This window comes from Maniola hyperantus, chromosome 13, assembly GCF_902806685.2.
Source record: "Maniola hyperantus chromosome 13, iAphHyp1.2, whole genome shotgun sequence".
In the NCBI taxonomy this organism is placed as follows: Eukaryota; Metazoa; Arthropoda; class Insecta; order Lepidoptera; family Nymphalidae; genus Maniola; species Maniola hyperantus.
The window spans coordinates 10,039,181-10,062,871 of NC_048548.1; the positions used below are offsets into that span (position 1 = coordinate 10,039,181).

At 37.5% G+C, this 23,691-nt stretch overlaps 2 protein-coding genes across 3 annotated transcripts; both read left to right on the top strand.

Moving 5' to 3' along the window:
• The first annotated feature begins 7,892 nt into the window (after nt 1–7,892).
• On the top strand, nt 7,893–19,824 carry LOC117987994 (protein snakeskin-like). 2 transcript variants are annotated; one of them, XM_034975090.2, is made up of 4 exons: nt 7,893–8,053; nt 15,623–15,743; nt 16,858–16,957; nt 17,692–19,824. In XM_034975090.2, the coding sequence occupies exons 1-4, from the start codon at nt 8,012–8,014 to the stop codon at nt 17,807–17,809; spliced, it is 381 nt and encodes a 126-aa protein (XP_034830981.1). In that variant the 5' UTR covers nt 7,893–8,011; the 3' UTR covers nt 17,810–19,824. The 2 variants fall into 2 exon arrangements, with proteins under 2 accessions (XP_034830981.1, XP_069358726.1); XM_069502625.1 differs by having other exon boundaries at nt 15,623–15,737; nt 16,852–16,957.
• A 1,028-nt stretch (nt 19,825–20,852) lies between these two features.
• LOC117987884 (uncharacterized) lies at nt 20,853–23,053 on the top strand. The gene has a single exon (XM_034974949.2). It carries the CDS (start codon nt 20,937–20,939, stop codon nt 22,425–22,427), a length of 1,491 nt encoding a protein of 496 aa, XP_034830840.2. The 5' UTR covers nt 20,853–20,936; the 3' UTR covers nt 22,428–23,053.
• The last annotated feature ends 638 nt before the right edge of the window (nt 23,054–23,691 follow it).

Here is a 23,691-nt window from a genome sequence, read left to right on the forward strand (position 1 = left end):
TGCTGTTCGGAGCCTGTGGAGGTTTCACACTCAACTCTTGGAGGGACGTCCCAGACTGCCGTCGACGCAACAACGCACACGCAGCTGCTATCTGTGCGTTGGCTGCTGCTGCACTTTTCACTATCGACGCTTTGCTAGCTCTGTGTTCCGTTCACAAAGATGAAGAAAGTGTCCGTTCTAAGTCAAAACGATGCAGTCCCTAATTATTAAAAATACACCTACGGCGTTTATTGCTACATAGTTACTTAATTATTGTTTTTGTGTTCATACTTTATGCTCATAGAAGTATTTTTTTATATACTGAATTCAAAATTCTAATTCATTCAATTTCCAGTCCCATGAAAAAATGCGCAAATTTTTTATCGACAAAAATGTAGACAAACATTTTTAAAACGTTTGATTCAGTTATGGTAAAGTTTAAACAACCATTATTGTGAGCTTAATATAAGGTAAGTAGAAATTACAGACAGACACTACTTATTAGTATACATTATACATACATATTATTATTATAGATATAAGATATTGGTATAGATATTTCTCTATTATAGACATCTACCGTACACGTTTTGAACTAAATGGTTCCAGAACTCGCAGCGGCATTATAAGCAGCGGCAGGATAAGAATCTTATGATGTAACTCACACAATGTTTTGATAGATGGAGCTTATAAAAAGTTAATAAACGAACATACGATTGGTTTAGTTTTGCATGAACTTTTTGGATGAAGTTTTTAATAGAAAACCTTTATAAACTTTAAAGGTTCGTACGCACCTGAGCGGCGCGGCGCGGCGCTTCAGTCCGACTGCAGAACGCGTCACCTCAGGCCGCTCGACGGTGCCTACCGCACTACAACTTCAGTACGCGGCACCTCGCGTCACTTGCGCGTCATTTTTATACCCGTTCGCGTACGAGCGCGAAGCGCCGCGCCGCGCCGCTGGGTATGTCGCACTAGCGTCACTGCACTGCGCGTCGCTTCGCTGCGCTTCAAAATATTCTCTCCAGCCGTGCCGCGCGGCAACGCGCGGTGAAGCGCTGTGCAGCGCCGCTCTAGTGCGATATGCGCGATACAAAATGATAGAAATGATATTTTGAAGCTCTGTGCCGCGACGTGCAGCTCGCTGAAGCGCCGCGCCGCGCCGCTCAGGTGCGTACGAACCTTAACCCCATTTTGCATATTCCCAATAATTCAAAACTAATGAGAGTTAAGAAAATAATATATTAATGTAAACTAAGCTGTGATAGCCTAGTGGTTAGGACTCCGCCTTCTAATCGGAGGTCGGGAGTTCGATCCCGGTCACGCACCTCTAACTTTTCGGAGTTATGTGCGTTTTAATTACTTAATTAAATATCATTTGCTTTAGCGGTGGAGGAAAACATCGTGAGGAAACCTGCATGCCTGAGAGTTCTCCATAATGTTCTCAAAGGTGTGTGAAGTCTACCAATCCGCACATGGCCAGCGTGGTAGACTATGGCCAAAAACCCTTCTCACTCTGAGAGGAGACCCGCGCTCTGTAGTGAGCCGGTGATGGGTTGATCATGATGATGATGATGAAGGAATTCACGATTTTATACAATAACTAGCTGAACCGCCCCGGCTTCGCTCGGGTGGAGTTTAGAAAATTGAGGGGGAGGTTGAATTAAATTTTTCTCTCCGTAAGAACCATCCTCGTACTTCAAGAAATATTATAAAAAAAGAATTTGCGAAATCGGTTCAGCTGTTCTTGAGATTTGCGATGAGCAACACATTTAGTGATTCACTTTTATATTATAGATGTATTAATATACCTAGGTACTTACCTAATCTAAAATCTAAACACAGGGTTTTTGATAGGTTCCTACCTACCTTCTAGTCTTCTACCTACCCATCCAAATAGGCAACGAAATTAAATTTTCTTTCGTTTGAGTTGGAAAATTGAATGTTAGATGTTAGTAGGTAAGTCATTACTTCATTAGAGAGTTACTAGCTGATGCTCGCTACTTCGTTCGCGTGGAATTAGGTTTTTTTAAAATCCCGTGGGAACTCTTTGATTTTCCGGGATAAAAGTCTATGTTACTCTCCAGGTCTTTATCTATACCCATGCAAAAAATCACGTCAATCCGTTGCACCGTTGCGACGTGATTGAAAGACAAACCAACAAACCAATCGACCAACAAACCAACAAACAAACACACTTTCACATTTATAATAAGGGTACCTACTGATTGAGTGTGTAGTGTAGTACACGTGAGTGATAAGGCACTCTTACGTGTTTGAAGGTACTAGTAGCTTCAATCAATCAATCAGCCTATTTGCGTCCACTGCTGGACATAGGCCTTCCCAAGAGCACGCCAGTAGTAGCTTACCGTGCTAATGAATCTAGTAACATCTTATTTCATTCGTGTGAGTTCAACATGCGAAGGACATTTTAATTAGAGGTTTGCGTAAGACAAATGAGTTAATTTAAGCTCAAAACTTGTTTTGTTTGTATTGTTTGAAGTAGGTAGGCAGGTATGCCAATAAAAATTCACATTATGATTACAGCCTACTAGCTGATGCCCGCGACTTCGTCCGCGTGGAATTAGTTTTTTAAAAATCCCGTGGGAACTCTTTGATTTTCCGGGACAAAAAGTAGCCTTGGTCACTCTCCAGGGTATAATCTATCTCCATTCCAAATTTCATCCAAATCCGTTCAGCCGTTTTTGCGTGGTTGAGTAACAAACATCCAAACATCCAAACATCCACACTTTCAGTAGGATAGTAGGATAGGCGTCGTTGTTACTATATTGAAGTGTAGAATCAGATTCAGAATTTATGAAGAAAAAAAACCGGCCAAGTGCGAGTCGCGCACTGAGCGTTCTGTACTGCAGTCGTACTTTTTCTACTTTTTGCACGATAAATCCATAACTATTATGCATAAAAATAAATAAAAATCTGTTTTAGAATGCACAAGTGAAGCCCTTTCATATGATATATCTTACTTCTAAAGTTGAAAATAGCAATATTTGTTCATGACCACAATTTAATTTTTCGGGTTCCGTACCTCAAAAGGAAAAATGGAACCCTTATACGATCACTTTGTTGTCTGTCTGTCTGTTTTTTTGTTGTGTGGTTACATCCACAAATTCACGGTTTTCAGATTTTCCCCGAATGTCTGCTATGAGACCTACCTACCTGCCAAATTTCATGATTCTAGGTCAACGGGAAGTACCCTGTAGGTTTGTTGACAGACCGATAAATCCACGCGGGCGAAGCCGCGGGCATCAGCTTGTTTATAATATGGGTAGTGATTTAGCCCTGACCACAGAATATATAATAGTACTAACTGACCAAAAGTCTAATGACGCGGCGCACCCAACAACCAACAAGGGTGACAGAAAATATTCACCATTCCACACTGAATTCATTGTGGATAATTCCATTGTACACAATCTCTAAACTAAACTAAAATGTCACCCCTAAATCTATTGTTATCCCTTTCATAATGTTGCTTGCTGAAAAGGATGGCACTAGATGACTGTTAATTTAGTTTAGTTTAGAGATTGTGTACAAGAGGCTTAGTAAAATTATAGGCAGGTAGGTATATCTACATTTTTTACCATCCGCCCCCGGTCTCATTGGCCATCTTGTTGGTATGGGGTATTGCTTGTCATCTATGGTACTGGCAGATGTTAGATTACAACACAGACGTTTATCAACTACTCGGTGGATTACAAACAATAAAGATATTTTTTCCTTCCTTTTTTTATCATTTAAAATTTTCCATGTGTACCTACCTACCTAAGTAGTTATATTATTTTGTCATTAGGTAAAATACTTGCAATCATATTGTAAGTAGGCATGTACCTACTACCTAGTAATTAAACTAGGTACCTAGGTACTTAGTTGTTATGTTTGGGAGGTTTATTAGGAAAATGAGTCATTCATTTTTACGAACTAGGTAGGTAGGTATCTACTTACAATCTTAGTACAGGTAAGTATTGGGTAAGTAACTGAACCTTAGTACGAGTATAGCAGCCAAGGTTCGATCGTGCCGGTTCTACAATTTTGATCGTTTTAAAATTTATGTAGAATACTTATCATCTACTGTTAGACATAGGCCTTGACTTAAATTAGATGAGTTGAAGTATGGGAGCAAAAATATAATAATTATATTTTTATATTATTATATTAACTCATTAATACATTCTCATAATAAGTACCTACTTTGTAATATTTCTTTTTACCCGACTACGGCAAAGCCAAAAGGAAGGGTTATGATTTTAGAAATCTATGTATGTATGTTTGTATGTATGTGTGTTCCACTGTAGCGATTTATGTCTCATAATGTTTTGTCTCTCGAGAGTCGAGTCTCCGGGTGAGATCTATGTATAGAGCATACTCTGACTTTGCTTAGACTTAAGACAGAGTTAAAACGAGACAGAGCATCTCTCACATAAGTGTGTCTCGTTTTGACTCAATCTTAAGTCTGAGCAAAGTCGAAGTGCACTCTATAAATTTCAGCCTTAGCCTCTGTCTCCGTTCCTAAACAAAAGTTATAGGTATTAATGAAGGAAGGAGATAAATAAACTGTAGAGTTATGTGGTCGAAACTATTGCATACCTATCATGTGTGGTCTGCGCCTGCGTGGCATTTACTAAAGTGTTTATAAATAACTATGATTTAACTAGTACCTAGGTAAATAATAACTTAGGAGTGAAATCATTTGTGATGTCATACGTTTGTTCATAGACACGTCACTCAGTTGTATTGATTTGTAAATTATCTAAATATATAAAAGGAAAGGGTGACTGACTGACTGACTGCCTGATTTATCAACGCGCAGCTCACTACTTGATAGATTGGACTGAAATTTGGCATGCAGATAGCTATTATGACGTAAGCATCTGCTAAGAAAGGATTTTGTAAAATTCAACCCCTAAGGGGGTGAAATAGGGGTTTAAGTTTGTGTAGTCCACGCAAACGAAGTCGCGAGCATAAGCTAGTAATTTATATTAAAAGTCTTAATTCTAACTGAAAGCTTCTTCTAACTATTAAAGTAAACGTTCGTTGTTCTTGTAGATATTCAAGAAATGGTCTTCGTTAGTTTTAAACATAATCCACTTAGTTATCTATTTGTTTATAAAGTTATTGATTATTATTATAAAGTTTTTCATATTTAATTAGTTGAAGTGATAATGTTACCCACATGTTACCTACCGTACGAATTAAGAGTCTACGTTTTGTTGAAATTAATGTCAATCCATAGTTCCATACTAATATAATAAATACGAAAATGTGTCTGTCGTCACTGGTCTGCTATCTTTTCACGGCCCATACTATTGCGCTGTTTTTTATATCGGAAAATAAAAGAATTCCCACGGGATTCAAAAAATCTAATTCCAAGCGGATGATGTCGCGGCCATCATTTAGTGAAATGTAAGTAAAAAAAAAATCAAAATAAAAAACCGACTTCAATAACCACCAACACTAAAAAGTAAAAAATAATTTAACTTATTACCCAATATATTATGTATACCAGAGTTATTGTAGTTCTATAGTAATATTTTTTGGAGTCGGTGCCAATGTGGAGTCGCAAAACACTATGAAGAGTAGATAGACGGTTCGTGCGGCTAATTGGCACCGGCTCCAAAAAATATTACTATAGAACTACAATAACTCTTGTATACATAATATATTGGTAGTCGGTTTTTATTTTTTTTTATTTTTTTTTTATTTCACAATTTTTAGTGGCCCCATCGTACTAAAATATGCCTGGTTAAAAACCTACTGTTTCAAAGAATCATTATAAATCGGTTCATATTTGGCGAAGAAATCGCGTAACAAACATACAAAAAGACATACATTCGAATTGAGAACCTTCTCCTTTTTTCAAGTCGGTTATAAATATGCTATGCCTGGTTAAAACCCTACTGTTTACAAAGCTATAACACTGATCGCGAGCAATTTACTCTTATTAATTGAGGAGTTCCGTTCTCCATCTCCGAAGATATTCATCAGATCTTTACCAAATTAAAATGGGACCACCTCAGAAGTATGTCCTACAAAATAAAAAAAGAATCATCAAAATCGGTTCACAATTGACGGAGTAATCGCGTAACAAACAAAAAAAATAAAAAAATAAAAATAAAAAAAACATACAGTCGAATTGATAACCTCCTCCTTTTTTTGAAGTCGGTTAATAAAATATGATAAAACATTGAAAAAGTTTAAATATTTTCCAAGCGAGCTAGTAAACTCTATTGTTAACTTAGTATTATAGATAGGTACCTACCTATCTATCCTAATTTAAATGAAGGCAAATAAGTTCTCAAGGAAATCACGAGATGTCTGAAGGCCAATGCCTACAGTTGGTATCTAAATAGCCTAACTACCTACTTACCTAGATTTTTTGCGTTAGTAAAACCTGCTCAAGCGGAAAAATATTTAAATCTTTGGTAAAAGCATTGAACAAATATGATAATTATGTTATTTATGTAGTTCAACATCCGGACGCTTTAACCAAATAAATAAATAAATATTTAGGTTGTTAGTAATTTTTTTACAACCAATCTAGAGTCTAACAAAATAGTAAATCACAAATGACTGTTGCTGAATCATCAAATAACAGACGCTTGATTCTGTAAATAAAACACCTGTAAATCGAACAATAAAACTGAAAACGAGTCGGCAACCTTGATGAAGTTGGTTTATTGATATTTCAAAATAGTTCCAACGTAAAACGTTTTGAAGCAAAGTTGCTTCAAAACAAAACGCGTAAACTCCAGTCCACACTTTACATTGATGCATTGTTTTAGGTAGTGAACCAACTTAATTAATACACTAGTGAAGGAATCAGTCAATCTGGTTCTCACGATTTTGATAAAATCTAGCATTGTGTACGTCTAATTAGGTAAGTACCTACCTAGGTAGGTACCTATTTAAGCATATCTACACTAATATTATAATAGGTATTATAAAAAGGTGTGAGTTTGGATGTAGGGAATAATATTCGGAAGTAATGATTGGATTCTGAGAATTGTTTCACTAATAGCTATAGCTTATAGCTAAGTAGGTATATAATACCCGAGTCCTTTATAAGGCTATAAAATTATACCACGCAGACGACAAGGTTGCGCGAAAAAGCTAATCCTAAACTATCGAAGTTCATTTCAATTAGTGGCTAGTGCGTGGTTTGAGCGTTAGAAGCGTTCACTATTTAAAAAGCAAACCCTACAATGGTTTATTATGGTGATAGGTAGGTACCTACCTAGTATGCGTAGAGAATGCGTTCACGCCGGCTCCATGGACCCGTTCTACAAGTTTGATGTCATGCTCAAAGATAGAGGGTAATCGCTTCCCGTAGAGACCCCATAACGACTCTTCTTATAGAGACAGTCTGACTGGGTCAAGGTTATTGGTGTATTTAGAGCGACCTTGAATCACGTATTGTTCGCTCCTCGTAACTTGACGCGTAAGAATATGTTGGCAGTTGTCATTATTGCAAATCACACAATAATAAGCCCTAATTTCTAAGGAATAAAGCAAATAAAGCAATGGCCAATGGTGCCAAAATATTCTCACGCGTCAATAATATATAATGTAGATTATAGATATACCTACTTATTGAAATGTCTGTGGTTTAACTTTTAATACACCTTAAAACCTAAATAATATTACAAGGTTATAATGTTATTATGTGCTCTGGTATTTTCTTGAAAAACTTCATACGCGCTACGCACGGTATGAAAGGGAGCGTCCCCTTCATAAAGTTAACTGTAGGGGAAAGACAATTACTTTCGTTTCAAGAATAAAACTTTTGACAATACCTATATAGGTACCTCAAGGCTCAAAGTCTCAATTTATTCGTCATCATGGCCCCACGAGCTATGATGTCATGCCTGCTCCGCTTCGTCATTCACCACCCGCGTTCGATTTCGTTTCTCGTACTAGCACAGTGAACAGTCTGCAGTCTGCACGTCGCGCCAATACAACGCCGCCCGCGTCCCAGTGTAAACAAACCCGTGTGAATTGAATAACTACAAGCAGAAAAATGGCAATCAGCAGATTATCTATCATCAAATTTTTGGAACTGGTGAGTTTGAGAAGTATCCTTAATCTTATAGCTATTGTATTTAGGTTTTATTGGAAAATGTAAGCTTAACCGCTTGGTACGCTTCGCGGCGCTTGCTATATTGTGCGTTGTGATAATGGTGGTTACCTACCTTGTTATTGTTTATAGGATTTTACCTCAGGATTTTTCTTGAAAATAATAATGCGTACCTACCTACCTAATATTTCTTCCTCATACGAGTCGACTAACGATATAAGTACCTACTCGTAATACCTAAGTTATGATTAAGACCCTCAGGTTTTATAACGATTAGGTACATTTTCAGGTACTTACCTATAAAGTTGATTATAAGTTAGCCATGGCATGAAAACATCTCAAGGCCAGATCCGTATCTCGAATGACGAGTTTCATAATTTTCGTGAAATGCTTGCTTTGCCTTTTAGGGTAACATTAAGGTTAGTCGATTAGGTAAATAATGTATGAACTTAAGTTGAACATAACTTGAAGAGAGCTTGAAACTGATCTTTCTGAAAAAGGCACGATAGGTGGAATTTACATTACAGGTCCCAGCCGCTCTCCGAGGCTCTGCCCTCTTTATATCGTGCCTGAGGGTGACCTATGCTACGCTTTAACATAGTTTTAAGTATAGATTGTGAAATTGTGGCTGTACGATGGGCTGTACCTACACACTACGCGGTCGCCACTTTTTGGGTCCAACGGCTATATCGCCCCTGGCAACCAGTTTGGGCCTACCCATACCATTGGCATCCCTTATTATAGGAATGATTAATTGTATTATATTGTTGCTATACTAGCAACTTGTAGCACTGTAATACATAACAATAGGTATATGTTATGTATACCTACTACCTATTATTATTTATTATCTACCCACGCATATACCTACTGTGATTCATTATGCTTTTTACAAGAAAATATGACTTCATTGTAGGTAGGTAGGTACGTATTAAGGTGGAAGACACGGTCTGCCTGCGAAATTCATATATAATTTGGTTTTTCGCAATTTGTAATAACAATACGACAAAGTAGGCTTATGACATTCAAATTGAGCCTCTGGTAGTATCATCTTCACGGGCTAATATAAAAATCTTTACTTGAAAATGTCCACTTTAAGTTGCTAAGGGCGAAATTTGAATGCCAAGTCTACTTTGTCGCATTAGTTCAGAAATTGTGAAAAACCAAATTAAATTTGAATTTCGCGGGCAGACCCGTGTCTTGGGCCTTAACTTTTAATTTGCCCATTATGTACTTATATTATGCCTATTTATGTTAATAATCAGCAGTCAGCAGCAGCAATTTTTCTAGTTGTTCTAATAAGAGGACATTAACTTTTGGATTAGCGTTATAGGGGTCTTAACTAGGTAGGTGCCTATTAAAAACAAATAAAATATTAATTAGTTAAGCAACTAAAATCGATTATCCTAATTAAATTGATCGTACGATATTCAATTAAAAAAGTTATAATTAAGAATAATAATAATAAAGCAGTTTTTATTTTGATAAATTTTCCGTATACTATTATTTAAGTTTGGCTTATTAGAATTATGAGGAAACATTAAAAAATAAATAATTGGCAACTTAATTAACTAACGTTGTAGTGTAAATATTAATATTTCGACAATTTCGAGAAACCACTTTTGAACTAAATATAGGTACGTTCATAACAACGCCGATAAGTGATAGTTGTACAGTGATAATAATATGGTTTTTTTTTCGACTCATTTTAAAATATTTTTTTATCTATCATACCTAGGTACCTATATAATATATTTATTATCGCCAAATCTCACAAACAGTCAAAAAATGTTTTGATCCTTCTTACCTACCTTCCCATAGGATTTAGGAAGAAGACTGGCTGTTACTATCTAATACCTAGTGGCTCACTTACAGTTAGGTACAAGTTACAGTTCAACAAGAATTAGTCCTGTTATACCTATACGGATCGACTGTTATGCGACTTACGGAAATTCTTACAAAAACAAATTAGAAAACAAAATGATGTCGTTAGTTTCTCTGCTTTCTATTGAGGACTATTGAGGACGCAACACAATGTTGTTCAATTAAAATGCAAAAGTCGTGCGGAGGTCGTAAATGATCGTTTGTCAAGGCTAATATGGTAGCTGGCCTCATACTCAATGTTTACTACCTAGGTACAAATTATTCATACAAACAAGTCTATTTCAATCGCTGACTTAAAATATGCGTAACTTCAATATTAAATTTTTAAGGAGCTTACCAAGTACCTACCCATCTACTGATTATATTATTTTTAGTTTGTAAATGCAAATGCTTCTGGCATTCGCTTGTAATGTAAGAAATAGTATTCAAGCGTTATATTGGCGAGCACTGAGTACGTCAAACTGAGCAACGCAACTGCGCAACGAAAGTTGCGCTTTTGCGCACTTTCGTAATGAATTAATTAAATGTTATAATTTCAAACATTACAGCGATTGCTGTACTTAGTGAAAACAAGTAAGACTGCTGTTTGCATTGCATCTTTTGAGCCCACATAAATCCACCATTTTCATTAAAACAATATGTACCTACCCAGTACCCAGTGACATCACGCCGTCATTCAATAGGAATCTAATGACGTACCTATAATTTATCAAAATCGGTTGAGCCATTGAGTGGTTACGAGCGGACATAGGAACGGACATACATACACACAGTTTAAACACAAAACCCCCCTTCTGGGCTTGGCCGCAGTCGGGTGACAAGCCACGAGGAGTGAGTGTTACATACGCGAATGTTCCTGACAGTACTGCACCATTGTAATGTTATGCTCAAAATTTACTTCCAAAATACATGTAAATGCTTCATCATGCTGATTCGCTAACTCAATGTGGCCAATTCCTTTGTACACAATCTCTAAACTAAACTAAAATATCACGTCTAAATCTATTGCTATCCCTTTCATAGTGTTGCTTGCGGAAAAGGAAAGCAATAGATTTAGACCTGTTAATTTAGTTTAGTTTAGAGATTGTGTACTAGAGAATCGGCCCCATTGTCTAATGTTGTATTATAGCCACCGAGGTCATTTGACATTGGCTGGTTCTACATTGCTGCTTCACTGAGTGACATGAAAATATTTTTCGTAGAAAACCTTCAACGGATTAAAAATTAAAAAATTAGCTTGGTGGCTATCATTCACTGTTAGACACTGAGTTAGCGAATCACCCCGCCGCTGGTCAATACTCAGTACGCACTAAGGTTACTGCGCTCCGTCAGCGGGAATGATGATCCGATAAAATCATCCATACCCTTGCCACAGAATATATAATAGTACTAACGTACCCTTGCTTAAGCTCATCTTCGGCAACCTTCCTTTTATTCGTTACCTTAACAATGTACTTATGTTGATGTTCGAACAGTTTGAGCTTGACGTATCAAACCGGACGAACCCATACATAATTCTTCAAAATTTAGTTGAGCATTAACCACATATTCTGCAAGACTTTGATACTAAACAGTACGCTTAGTACGAGATTTTATAACGTTGATAGTATTGGAGTGTCGAAACACTTCCGCGTTATAGTAAACTGGATCTTAACTACCTTGTTTTAACGCTCAAGTTTGTCTACATATCTATACACTCTACAGTTAGAGCTCCAAGCGGAAACGTTGCAAAATTAAAATCATTCACTTTAGGTCCATTTTACTTTGACGTTATTGTGTTTCGACTCTCGAATTTTAGCAACGTGCGTGCGTTGGTGAGACGTAAAATCTTATACTTAGCGGTCCGGGTGATTTTTGAAGTGAAATCATTTGGGGTGTTGAGCGAGGTTTTGATAAAAAACTTAGTAAATTAGTACCTACCGGAGTGTCTATAGATGTACCTAACTAGTATATCGTGTGGAGGGAGAAATCATAAGAATCCGATCTCTTTGGGAAGAGATTGGATTATGTGGGGGTGTCTACAGTACCCACTAAAACCGCCTTGATGGCCATCCTCAACGCATCTAGTGCCTCTCTTGCGCTATGCCCATTGAGCTCTTCCTGGAAACTCCTAATGCTTATCGGCTCTTTGAGCTATGTGTTCTGCCCATTGCCACTTGAGCCTATTACTAAGACTCCGCTGTCCGTCTGTCACCAGGCTGTATCTCATGAACCGTGATACTTAGTTGAAATTTTCACTGATGATGTAGGTATTTCTGTTGCCGCTATAACAACAAATACTAAAAAACAGAATAAGGGGGCTCACATACAACAAATTTCAAAAAAAATTGCCGTTTTTATACATAATGGTATGGAACCCTCCGTACGCGAGTGCGACTCGCGAATGGCCGGTTTTTTTTAAAGTGAGTTCATATGAACCTATAACCTGATCTGGTATTATTACCTGATCCTATAAGTAGTCTCTCGAGTCTCGATGTATGCCAGTAATTGAGGCAAGGTCCATCGCCTCGATAACCTCGCGTGTAGCGCGCACTCATTGCAATCGCGACCACAACGTAATGACATCACCACATTTTATGGACTCTTGATATGAAATATTACGTCATGCTTTACGCCAAAAACATATTTACCACATTCTCAGAAACTGTTTATCAGTTTCTTAATGAATCAAATAAACTTTTATTTATTTATTAAATACATAAAAAGAAAAGCTGACTGACTGACTGATCTATCAACGCACTGCTCAAACTACTGGACGGAATGGGCTGAAATTTGGCATGCAGCTAGCTATTAGAGTTAGACGTAGCCATCTGCTAAGAAAGTAGTTTTGAAAACGCAACCCCTAAGGGGGTAAAATAGGGGGTTTCAAATTTGTGTAGCTAGAGCGGGCGTTAAAAGCTCATCAGGTACCTACTTAGATTCCTTCAAATGTCTTCTGAATCATGCATATGCCTTGAACAATAGGTAACTTAGTTTATTGTTATAACTTATAATAAACAATAACTAGGTACCTACAACAATAGGCTACTTGACTCATATCTAATTTCGTCCAATAAATCATTATTTATTATAGTATTTTGCTTAAGACAACGAAATATATCAATAACAATTATTAAAAACGCAGGATGGATATATAAATCCAATTTTAAAAAATACAGTTTTTATTTTTATTTGAAACGCAGAAAACGCTGTCAGCCATGATGTGACGTCATTAAATATGTAAACAAAGAAATGTCATCCCTATGTCACGCGGGGACTAACGTAGTATCCATATATATAAAATTTAGAATCCTGACTAACTTGTATATCAACGCACAGCCTAAACATCTAAACAGCTGGTCCTAGATACATGAAATTTGGTGGGTGTGTTCTTTGTAGGTAAAGAGAAGGTATCCACTAGGAAAGGATTTTTTGAAATTCCACCCCTGAGTGGGTTAAATGGAGGTTTGAAATTTATGAAGTCCACGCGGGCGAAGTCACGAGCATAAGCTAGTTTTTATATATTTCTAAAAACTCATAGTAAACGTAAAAAAATATCGTTTTCTCTTTATAAATTGAATAAGTTATTAAGTAAGACTTACAACAAAGTGATCTTTGCAAAAATAAATTTGGGTTGAAGTCGTTAGTCATATAGGATCCCTTTAAGCAAGTCTTCGCGTGTTACGTATATTTATTTCACTGGGGCACTCTAATCCACAACTTTCCTGTGGTCTTTATCGATGCGTTTTTTACATTCTCGGATGATACAATAACGAAAATTACTATATTTTTCATGTACACTAGTATAGAAGTGATGTTTATTAAACTTTGGGAGGTTATGCTGTTGTTTACAAATGCATGACGTCAGAGCACAGATAATCTATCGGCCAAACATGGCCGACAGTGTTTTCACCTGTCTAAGAAAAATATATTTTTAAAGGTTCGAACGCACCTGAGCGGCGCGGCGCGGCGCTTCAGCGAGCTGCACGTCGCGGCACAGAGCGTCAAAATATCATTTCTATCATTTTGTATGGCGCATATCGCACTAGAGCGGCGCTGCACAACGCTTCACCGCGCGTTGCCGCGCGGCACGGCTGGAGAGAATATTTTGAAGCGCAGCGAAGCGACGCGCAGTGCAGTGACGCTAGTGCGACATTCCCAGCGGCGCGGCACGGCGCTTCGCGCTCGTACGCGAACGGGTATAAAAGTGACGCGCAAGTGACGCGAGGTGCCGCGTACTGAAGTTGTAGTGCGGTAGGCACCGTCGAGCGGCCTGAGGTGACGCGTTCTGCAGTCGGACTGAAGCGCCGCGCCGCGCCGCTCAGGTGCGTACGAACCTTTAATGAAAGTTTTACGGTTTTTAGGGCGCAAAAAAATATAGTGTTAATTTTTTTGATATAATAGCACAAATATTGACCATTTAAGACCAACTTTAAAAAAGTGTCAAGTAGCCTATTAAAATAAGTACCTTGCATCTATAATATAAAAATGAATCTGAACTGACTGTAAAGCCGGGTACAGACTGCTGTAACGTAACATGCAATGTAACATGAAAGGAGCATTTCATAAGTGTGGACGCAGCGTGCGCACGATCTGAGCACGTACGTACTCGCATCTTTGTGCGCGCTGCGCGCACCTTTGTGTTCGGCGAAAAACCGACAAATGGCGGATCGCGGCGCGCACGAGTTGAAATGCCCTGTTCGTGCGCGTACTGTGCACGGTTCGTGCGCGCAAGGCGTCCACACTATGGGAATTTTGTTACATTGCATGATACATTGCGACAATGTGGACGGTAAATTCTTTCATTGCGTGTTACATTGCATGTTACGTTACAGCAATCTGTACCCGCCTTTAGGCGGAACGAAGTTCGCCAGGGCAGCTAGTATTACATAATGTTATAAGTAAGTAGGTACCTACCTATACCTAACACTTTAGCTGAAGAAGTATAGAAAATATTAATACTATGCAAAGTTAATTGAGATTTTACGACAAGTAATATTTTCTCATAAAAATAATCTTAGGTATTAGTGGTAATTCCCAATAAGATCCTGCTAGCCTATTTAAAATTCACATCAATTACGATTTACCTACCTACAGTGTCGTAAGTTCTTATAAGGTATGCTATAGATGTAGTACGGGACAAGTCGAGATGGTCGACAATCGGGGAGGTAATGCCCGGGCGAGCGCGGGTGACGTGTGGGTGTGCGGGGCGTCCACCCGCCTCATACCCCGATTCTTGGAGGTTGTGGATGATAAAGATCGGAGTAGTCAAGTAGGTACCTATAATATTATGTGAACAATTTAATAATAATAATAATAATCAGCCAGAGAAAGAGTGTTATTAGCCCTTAGGATGATGTCGATCGATACCATCGATTGATACTCGATAGTAGGTAATGGAGAATGAGATCCATCATCCATGTAAAGTAGCCATCGATCGATGCTAGCAGCTAGAAACTAGAAAGGTTTTCACTGCGTTCCGCTCGATCTGTGATGGGTCAATGGTAAATCAGTCACCAGTCGCCCGTCGATTCACTGTCAATCGATGCTGCATCGATTGTTTCATCGAACATATCCGTCCATTAATCAACGCTACCACATCAACCGAACCAAACCACGTCGCGCGTCGGTTGAATGGATATGGTAATATCCTAGAGATCCATTTTAATTTGGTTTTATCTCCTATTCCAGGCGCTCACATGTTCCTGCGTGGCGCTGCACTACCACAGCTATAATGCTGAACCTGAAGTTGGCATGCTTGTCACCGGCACATTCGTAGGCTACCTCATCATATTTGCGGGAGCAGCTAGTGGTATGTGAAACTCAGTTCTTCTTTTTAGGGTTCCATATCTGTTTTTCGAGGTTAATTATTGTACGTAGATATTAGGAGTTGCATATCAATGCATATAGTTTTATTGTAAATATCCTCAATATTCACAAATAAAATAAAAGCATTATCCTAGGTCAGCTATAATAATTGTGACTACGGAACCCTACACTGCGCGTGGCCCGCCACGCACTTGGCCGGTTTTTCTTATTGTGCCTCTCCACTATTGAAGGTTGGCGTCTTCTCGGCATGAAACGTTAAAGTGCTACGTTGGCTATCCCAATCTATTCTCGGATGTTTCTAAGCCACGACTTTCTTCTTCTACTGACGCTTCTCTTTACCTCAATTTTGGTCATTATGATGGTCTGAATGAGGCAGTACCGGTCATATTAAACTCATTTAAACTTGTTAAACCAGATAATAGAGTTCGCCTGGCTGAATTTCCGCCACGGCCCACGGCAGCCAATTTCAACGGAGACTATAGCCGACTGTGTACTAAAAGCCATATTATAGTGTGTGCGCAAATACAAGTGCAATTTTATAATCTTTAATCTCATAGTCCGATGAGTATAATCCTAAATGACTGGAGAGAGATCAAGCGAAGGAGAACGGGATAACGTGCCTACTCTCCAAAGCGTATACGGTGGTGCTATTCCGCTGACTTAGCAGCATCGGACAAACTTTCGTCCTCACCACCTGGATGTTTTTGTTCAAAATTTCGGAACCGGCAGGATTCGAACCTGCGTCTGAAGGGATCGCGCCCGACATTCTGACCGCTAAGCCACGGTTCGCTTGCTGCCAGTGACGGTGATATGTATACGTTCACTCAGTACTAAAGCGACTGTTAACGCCATCTAGTTACTGTCATCTGATATACTCTTCCACCTCCCGCTATGCCATATATGTAAGCAATTTCAACCTGATTTGTTCCCGCAAAATTACAATATGGGGATCTCGATGTTGCTCTGGTGCTGGAAATGTTTAAATGCGCGGTGCTCATAATATTAAAAAAAAACGTTTATGAAAAAACTAACTAGTAAATTGTTATTGAAATCCTACGCAAAGCTGAAGTTGAAGCCATTTCCTTGATTACTTCCAGGTTACGTAATGCAGACACCGTCCCACAAACGCATCGATGTCTTCTATTCGCTAGTGGGTGTGGCTTTGTTCGTCGCCAGCGGGGCTGTCATCATTGACAAGTAAGCATTTTTTTTAAATTTATAAACTAGCGCTTGGCTACAATCAAACCTGCTGGCAAGTGATGATGTAGCTCGAGCGCTCTTGTGTGGAAGATGCCTATTCAATCTTGACTTGAACCTACCCATACATCTTGCTCGCGCGTTGATCGTTACATCTGCAAGAATTTTGATGAATACCAATTTAATTCGGAGGGCATACGTGTAGTGTATCTGTGTTTTTATAATAGAAATTTGCCAGGTACACAGGTAATTGCAGTGGGCCTGTATGGTTACGCCAAAGTACTGTCCTTTCACACTGCGTGGGAAACTAGAGGTTGAGTGACAAACCAACTGTCCAGCAACATAGACAGTAGATACAAGGCGCGACCTTCGTATCTAATAGGGCAATAAGTCATCCACCACGCAAAACAAAGTTCAAAGCTCTTTCTATAATGATACCCAAGCCTTCCATCAGACCCAATATTTTTTAACAAATACCCAATTGAATTAATTCAGTCGGGAATCGAACCTGGGATCTCCCACCTTCAAGCTACAGCGTAAACTACAGCGCCACACAAATCGTCGTAGGGATGGCGTCGCAAACGCATATTAAAATAGGATAGCTCCCCAGTAAAATCCACGCATACTGTCCATTCGACACCTTCCAAGTCCAACTACCTTTGGTATTAATAAGATAGTGTGTACTTAATGCAAGTTTTGTAATCATTATAAAATGGACTGCACTCTGTTTTCAGATTTCAGCACACTAGCAAATCGGATTGGACTAACAAGAACCTAGCGAAAGGTTCGTTGGCAATCATCAACGGAGCTATTTTACTGTTCGACGCCATTATTACTCAACGTGGCGGATAGATGGCGCTTTTTATAAGTTTCTTCAAAGATCTAAGATAAAGCTTTACAATTTAAGTAATTCGAGATGTTCGAGCACATATAATATAATGCGAAAATACAAAGTACCTACAGGAGGCGAATGCAAAAACAAAGATTCGAGTATACCTTATCAAAATATTGTAATAATTGTGGTAGGTAGGTACAGCTCACATGCTCTATGAATGTGTAGATTTTTTAAATGCTCTACCACACAAGTAGATATTATAGACCAGAGGGGAAGCTTCACACTAGCTCACGCACACCACGACGTGCCACGGACGCTTCGTGCGCCCAGTTAGGCGGCAAACGGAGCGTCCGTGACACGTCGTGGTGTGCGTGAGCTGCGCTAGAGTGAGTGAACCTACAGTCAGTCGCTAGTATGAAGCTTCCCCTCTGGTCTATATATCTACTCGTGTGGCTCTACCGTGAATAAATTAAAACTTTTACACATAACTGCGTCAATGTTTGTATTAGAATTAAGTAAATGTTGGACAATCGTCTCTCAGACTAATAGGCTATGTAATTTATTACAATACACAGTACATAGATTTTACTTATAATAATATTACCTACCTATAATCTATACTCTATACTAATATTATAAATACGAAAGTGTGTCTGTCTGCCTGTCCGTCTGTCTGTCTGTCTGCTAGCCTTTCACGGCCGATCCGTACAACCGATTTTGACGAAATTTGGTACAGCGATAGCTTGCATCCCGGGGAAGGACATAGGCTACTTTTTGTTCCGGAAAATCAAAGATTTCCCACGGGATTTCTATAATAAACCTAAATCCACGCAGACGAAGTCGCGGGCATCATCTAGTACCTAATATATAAAGCATGACCATAAAAATAAAATACCTCGCCATGTTGCGAAAAATCCGTGTAACTAATTTATATACAAGACCCTATACTTAGTGACCATTGACCATAGACATCATTTTTTATATTTCTGGTCAAGCTATAAAGTAGGTAAGGATTAAAATCAGCTTTTTGATATAGTTATTGATATTTTGGAAAAGGCTTTACCTATATGTTTAGAATAAGATAATCTTACAATAGTACCTAAGCTAAAACAGAAATATTTTATTAAAGATATTCAGGATTATGACCGTGCCTTATAAGCATTCCTCTTTTTCGATAATATACAAATTATTATCTACCCAAAGTTAAAACAAAAGATGCCTACGTTTTCTATCAAAAGATTTTATTACGAGGCAGGCGAACAATCTTCTCATTAAAAAAGTTTTGCTGCATTTTTTTTATTATACCTACTTACCTAATTAAGTATTTGTATTTTGCACAATTAGTCAGAAAGTGTACAAAATAAAATAAGCATTGTGAAAATGACCTCATAATTCGTAATTCTATATAAACCGGGTATAATTTATATTGCTGTTATGTTTTTTATACTAAGTAAAATAATATTTTATATTAAAGTACTAAATTCTATACTTATCGATGTTATAGCACTACGCTTCTGCAATCTGTTGTGCTGCACTGTTTTACGTTTTGTATACGATTTGCTTTAAAGGAAACGTAATTTTATTCAACCCGTAACGACTATGATTATAATAGCACAGTATAAATAATAATACTATAAATAATAAGTAAATAAACCATACCGGTAGTTACGTAGGCTAGTTAAGGTCCTTCGTCCCGCACTTACCACACGATTGCTCTTTCTAGGCTTCGTCGACCCTCTGTACGTAATATCATATCCTTACTCTGTGATAAGTGGATTAATAGTAACAAAATATAATTGAATCCTGTTTTGGAACCTATTCGTCTATGATTTTTTAACAACAACAAAGAATAATTTAAGTAGCAGTGCAACACAGCGGACGGCCTTATAGAAAAAGATATTGTATAATTAATAATTACCTGATGTCATTCAATTTTTATAGTAATTGACTTATTTTAAGATAAGATTGCATTTTTGAAACTATTATCTACCACCTATTTTCGATCTGTTTTAATAAATTAATTTAATATGAACGCAAGTTTTTTTTTTTAAATTAAAGCAAAATATTTTTTTAGAGAAATAATTTAGGTAAACTGTGGGCCTTTATTATTAAAAAAGCTCGGAATCACTCAGCGGGCGATGGCGAAAGCTATGCTTGGAGTTTCTCTACGTGATCAAACAGATATGAGGAAAACCAGAGTAACTGACAACTGGTTGCGATGCTGAAGTGGTAATAGGCGGCGCACATATTCCTAAAAAACAGATAGACATTGGGGTCCTAAGGTGCTGGATTGGCAACCTCGCACCGGAAAGCGTAGTGTGGTAAGACAGGTGGACAGACGACATCAAACGAGTCGCAGTGAGCCGCTGGATTCAAGCGGCGCAGCGCACGACCGTGTCGTGTGGAACTCCCACCCTAGACCTAATGCAAAGCTGAGGACGTCTATCGGTTGATAATGATGATGATGATGCAAGTTTTCATTTATATAATCGCTGTACTTAACATATTTTTTTCCGGTGTTAAAGCAGTTACTTATAGAAAAATAAAAATGATCCATCAAGTTCAATATTTGCATTCTATACACGCATTATCGCTGTGATTCATTGATTTCGATATAAAAAGTATTTTTTGTAAGACCACAGTAAAGTGGTCTTGTTAAGTAATCCACGTAGTGGTAAGTAGCAATCAATCTGTCGAACATAGCATTAGGTTAGTACCGTTTTGTTGATTCTTGTAATTATACTTATCATCAGGGTTAATAAAATCCAAATATTTATAAGTATTAGAAATCAGAACAACATCTTTTCTCTGTTCAATAAGACGTACTAAGACATCAAAATGAAAAGTATTTTAATTTTAATTATTGCTAGTTGTTTAAAACTTTCAGAAACTTCTGAATTAATTAAAAAAGCGGTATCTATTGCAAATAGCGCTTTCAACAAGTATCATTTGACTTCAATAGTTTGGGAGCGTTGTGATGGAAAAGTAATAACAGATTTCTTGGAACTTTATGAAGGAACTGTTGTTACGATTGCAATAAATAAGGATCTTGAGTTAAATTATACAGGTTTTCATACAAACGTTCTGTACAAACAGACAGTTTTCTTTGCCGTAGAGCCCGATGAGTTTGAATATTTTCTAAAAATGATAAATCATGTAATCGTAGTTCCTATTCAAGTAATATTGGTGATTGTGAATCGTGAGCTATCAACACAGCTTTCTACTGAATTTACTAAAATAGCTTGGAATAATGATGTTGGTGATTTCGTAATCGTGGGTTATGATGCTGACGGTACTGTGTCACTGAAGACATACTTTCCCTATAAGAATGGTGTTTGTAACAACTATACTCCTGTAAGTTTACAGCCCAATACAACAAAGTATTTTATGGAAAAGTTTCGAAATTTCAATGGCTGCCCTATTAGAGTAACACTTCTGGAAAACATTCCCTATGTAAAATTGAAAAAAGAAAATGATACTGTTACAGCTGTCAGTGGTATTGATGGAAATCTACTGAAATTATTAATAGAAAAGGTGAATTCCACCATGGACATAGTGAAGTCTGTCGATTATGGCGTAGTTAGTACTTGCTTAAACGGTACAAGAGTTGGTTCTTTTAATAACTTGGTGTATAACAAAGCCGATATTATGGCACCCTCAATTATTATAGTTTCAATGAGATACGTTAGATCCCAGATATCTTACGTTTATTACACTGTGAAAGTTGTGTGGTGCATACCTAAACGTCGAGAAATATACGAGTGGGTTAAAGCTATAATGCCTTTCTTAAACATGTCTACGCCCATAATTATTTTAGCAATCCTTATTATCATTATAATAATGAGACTAGTTAAAAAATTTGGAAAAATAAAAGAGAAGTCCAATAAAGGAAATTTGTTTCAAATGATTGGAATATTTCTTGGTCAACAAGTTCACATCAACTCTAAATATAGGATAATTAATTGCCTGTTAATTTTCTGGATTTGGTTTTGTCTAATTGTTCGCATATCATACCAAGGAAATCTTATAGATGGACTACGGAAAATCATCTTAGAGCCACCTATTACAACACTAGCCGAAGCAATGGAAGTTTTTGATGAACTTGGTGGAATGCCGACGTTTATTGAATTGTATAGGAATACGTCTGTTGAAAATAAATACAACTCTATAAAGTTGAGCGAAATTCCGAATTATTTAAAAGAAATGGCAGCTGGAAGAAAGTTTTTACTCGCAGTAGATACAACACAGTTACTGTATTATAGACGAGATCTTCATATATTAGAAGAACGAGTAACAAGTGTGCCGGCATGTATTCACATGCGAGCTCGATGGCCAGCTGCGCCGGAAATTAGTCGCCTCATCGGTCACATGGTAGAGTCAGGATTAGTCCTCAAAATATGGAGAGACATAAGATACGAATGGTTGATGCACAGGAAGGTAAATGACACGAATACTTTCGAAGCATTGGACTTGCAGTTACTAAGTTCGTGTTTCTACGGCCTTTTCATCATGTATTGTATAAGCTTTTTTGTGTTTTCTCTAGAGATCATTTTGAATCGATACAAGAGAGTTAAAAAAATTAAAATTGCAATGAAAATTAAGAAAAGGAACAAGATATTTTTTAGCAGTAGGTAGTATTAAGTCCCGTATATAGTTTGTATCTATTAACCTAGTTGTATAAATTTCTTAGAGGGCATCGTAAGAATAGTGTCCAAGTACCTACTTATTTTATGTATGTTTATATTATCGGAGAATTTTGCAGCATTCATATTGCAGAAGCTGATAAGCTTAGATTAAAATAAAATAAATATGTAAATTTAAATCGAAAAACGTACGATTTATATACAAGATATTTATAGGCCTGCGCCGCTGCAGAGTCCGCTGCCGCGAAGAAACGGGCTAAATATGCCCCTCTTCTGGGGAAATACCTCTTTGTTCCACTGGCGGTGGAGACGTTGGGTTGCTGGGGTGAGGAAGCGAAGGGTTTCGTGCGTGACATCGGCCGTCGTCTAAGGGAAAGAGGTTGCGATCCGCGCTCTGGGGCCTACCTGGTCCAAAGATTGTCCATCGCCATTCAGCGTGGCAATAGTGCCAGCTTAATGGGCACCTTTGGCCCAGGGGCAACCAGGGGCGGACTTTTAGACGACGTTTAATTTTAAGTTGGTAAGGTTTATTCAAGTATGTATGTTTTATTTTAATATTTTTAAGTACTTTTAATTTAGATTTAAGTTTATTTAATAGAATTGTGTTATTATTATTTTAAGGTATTCAAAATAAACAATTATTCAGATATTTATACAATAGAATGCAAAATAAAATAAAACAATGTATATATCACGCAAATGTTTCTTAAAATTTTTCTACATTTTCGGAAATAGGTATATTCCCATTTGTTTTATCTACCTACTTTTGGATTGAAATAACTAATATCTTAATATTTTTTTAAGTTACATAACCGTGTAATCTGAGGTTACCTATATAATTTGTACAATCTGAGGTTATGTAATTTATACACCTAGCACCTAAGTTTATATCATCTAAATCATTTCTCGTGTCATTATATTGATAATCGAATAATATTAAAAAAAAAACTTAATTACTAATAGCATTTATGTCCATTTGTATTTTACATACCTTTTAAATGTTGAAAGAATTTTTGAAATCGGATGAGTAGTTTCGAGGATTACCTCCTATTAATCCAAACTTACTTTACCTCTATAATATCATGTGTAGACTAATAAATCTTATTTAGAAGAGAACATGTATGATAGTACCTATTTAGGTCATTGTAATCACCAATTTCTGGACTGGGCATCTCATTACATTTCCCCTACGAAATACCTACCTATTACATATTGTAGCAGAGAGATACATTTCCATGCAAATGAAATTCGTGGTG

Coding starts and splice junctions, on each gene's coding strand:
- LOC117987994 (XM_034975090.2), top strand. CDS start 8,012: ATGGCAATCAGCAGATTATCTATCATCAAATTTTTGGAACTG. Junction 8,054..15,622: donor TCATCAAATTTTTGGAACTG/GTGAGTTTGAGA, acceptor CTCCTATTCCAG/GCGCTCACATGTTCCTGCGT. Junction 15,744..16,857: donor ATTTGCGGGAGCAGCTAGTG/GTATGTGAAACT, acceptor GATTACTTCCAG/GTTACGTAATGCAGACACCG.
- LOC117987884 (XM_034974949.2), top strand. CDS start 20,937: ATGATAAATCATGTAATCGTAGTTCCTATTCAAGTAATATTGGTGATT.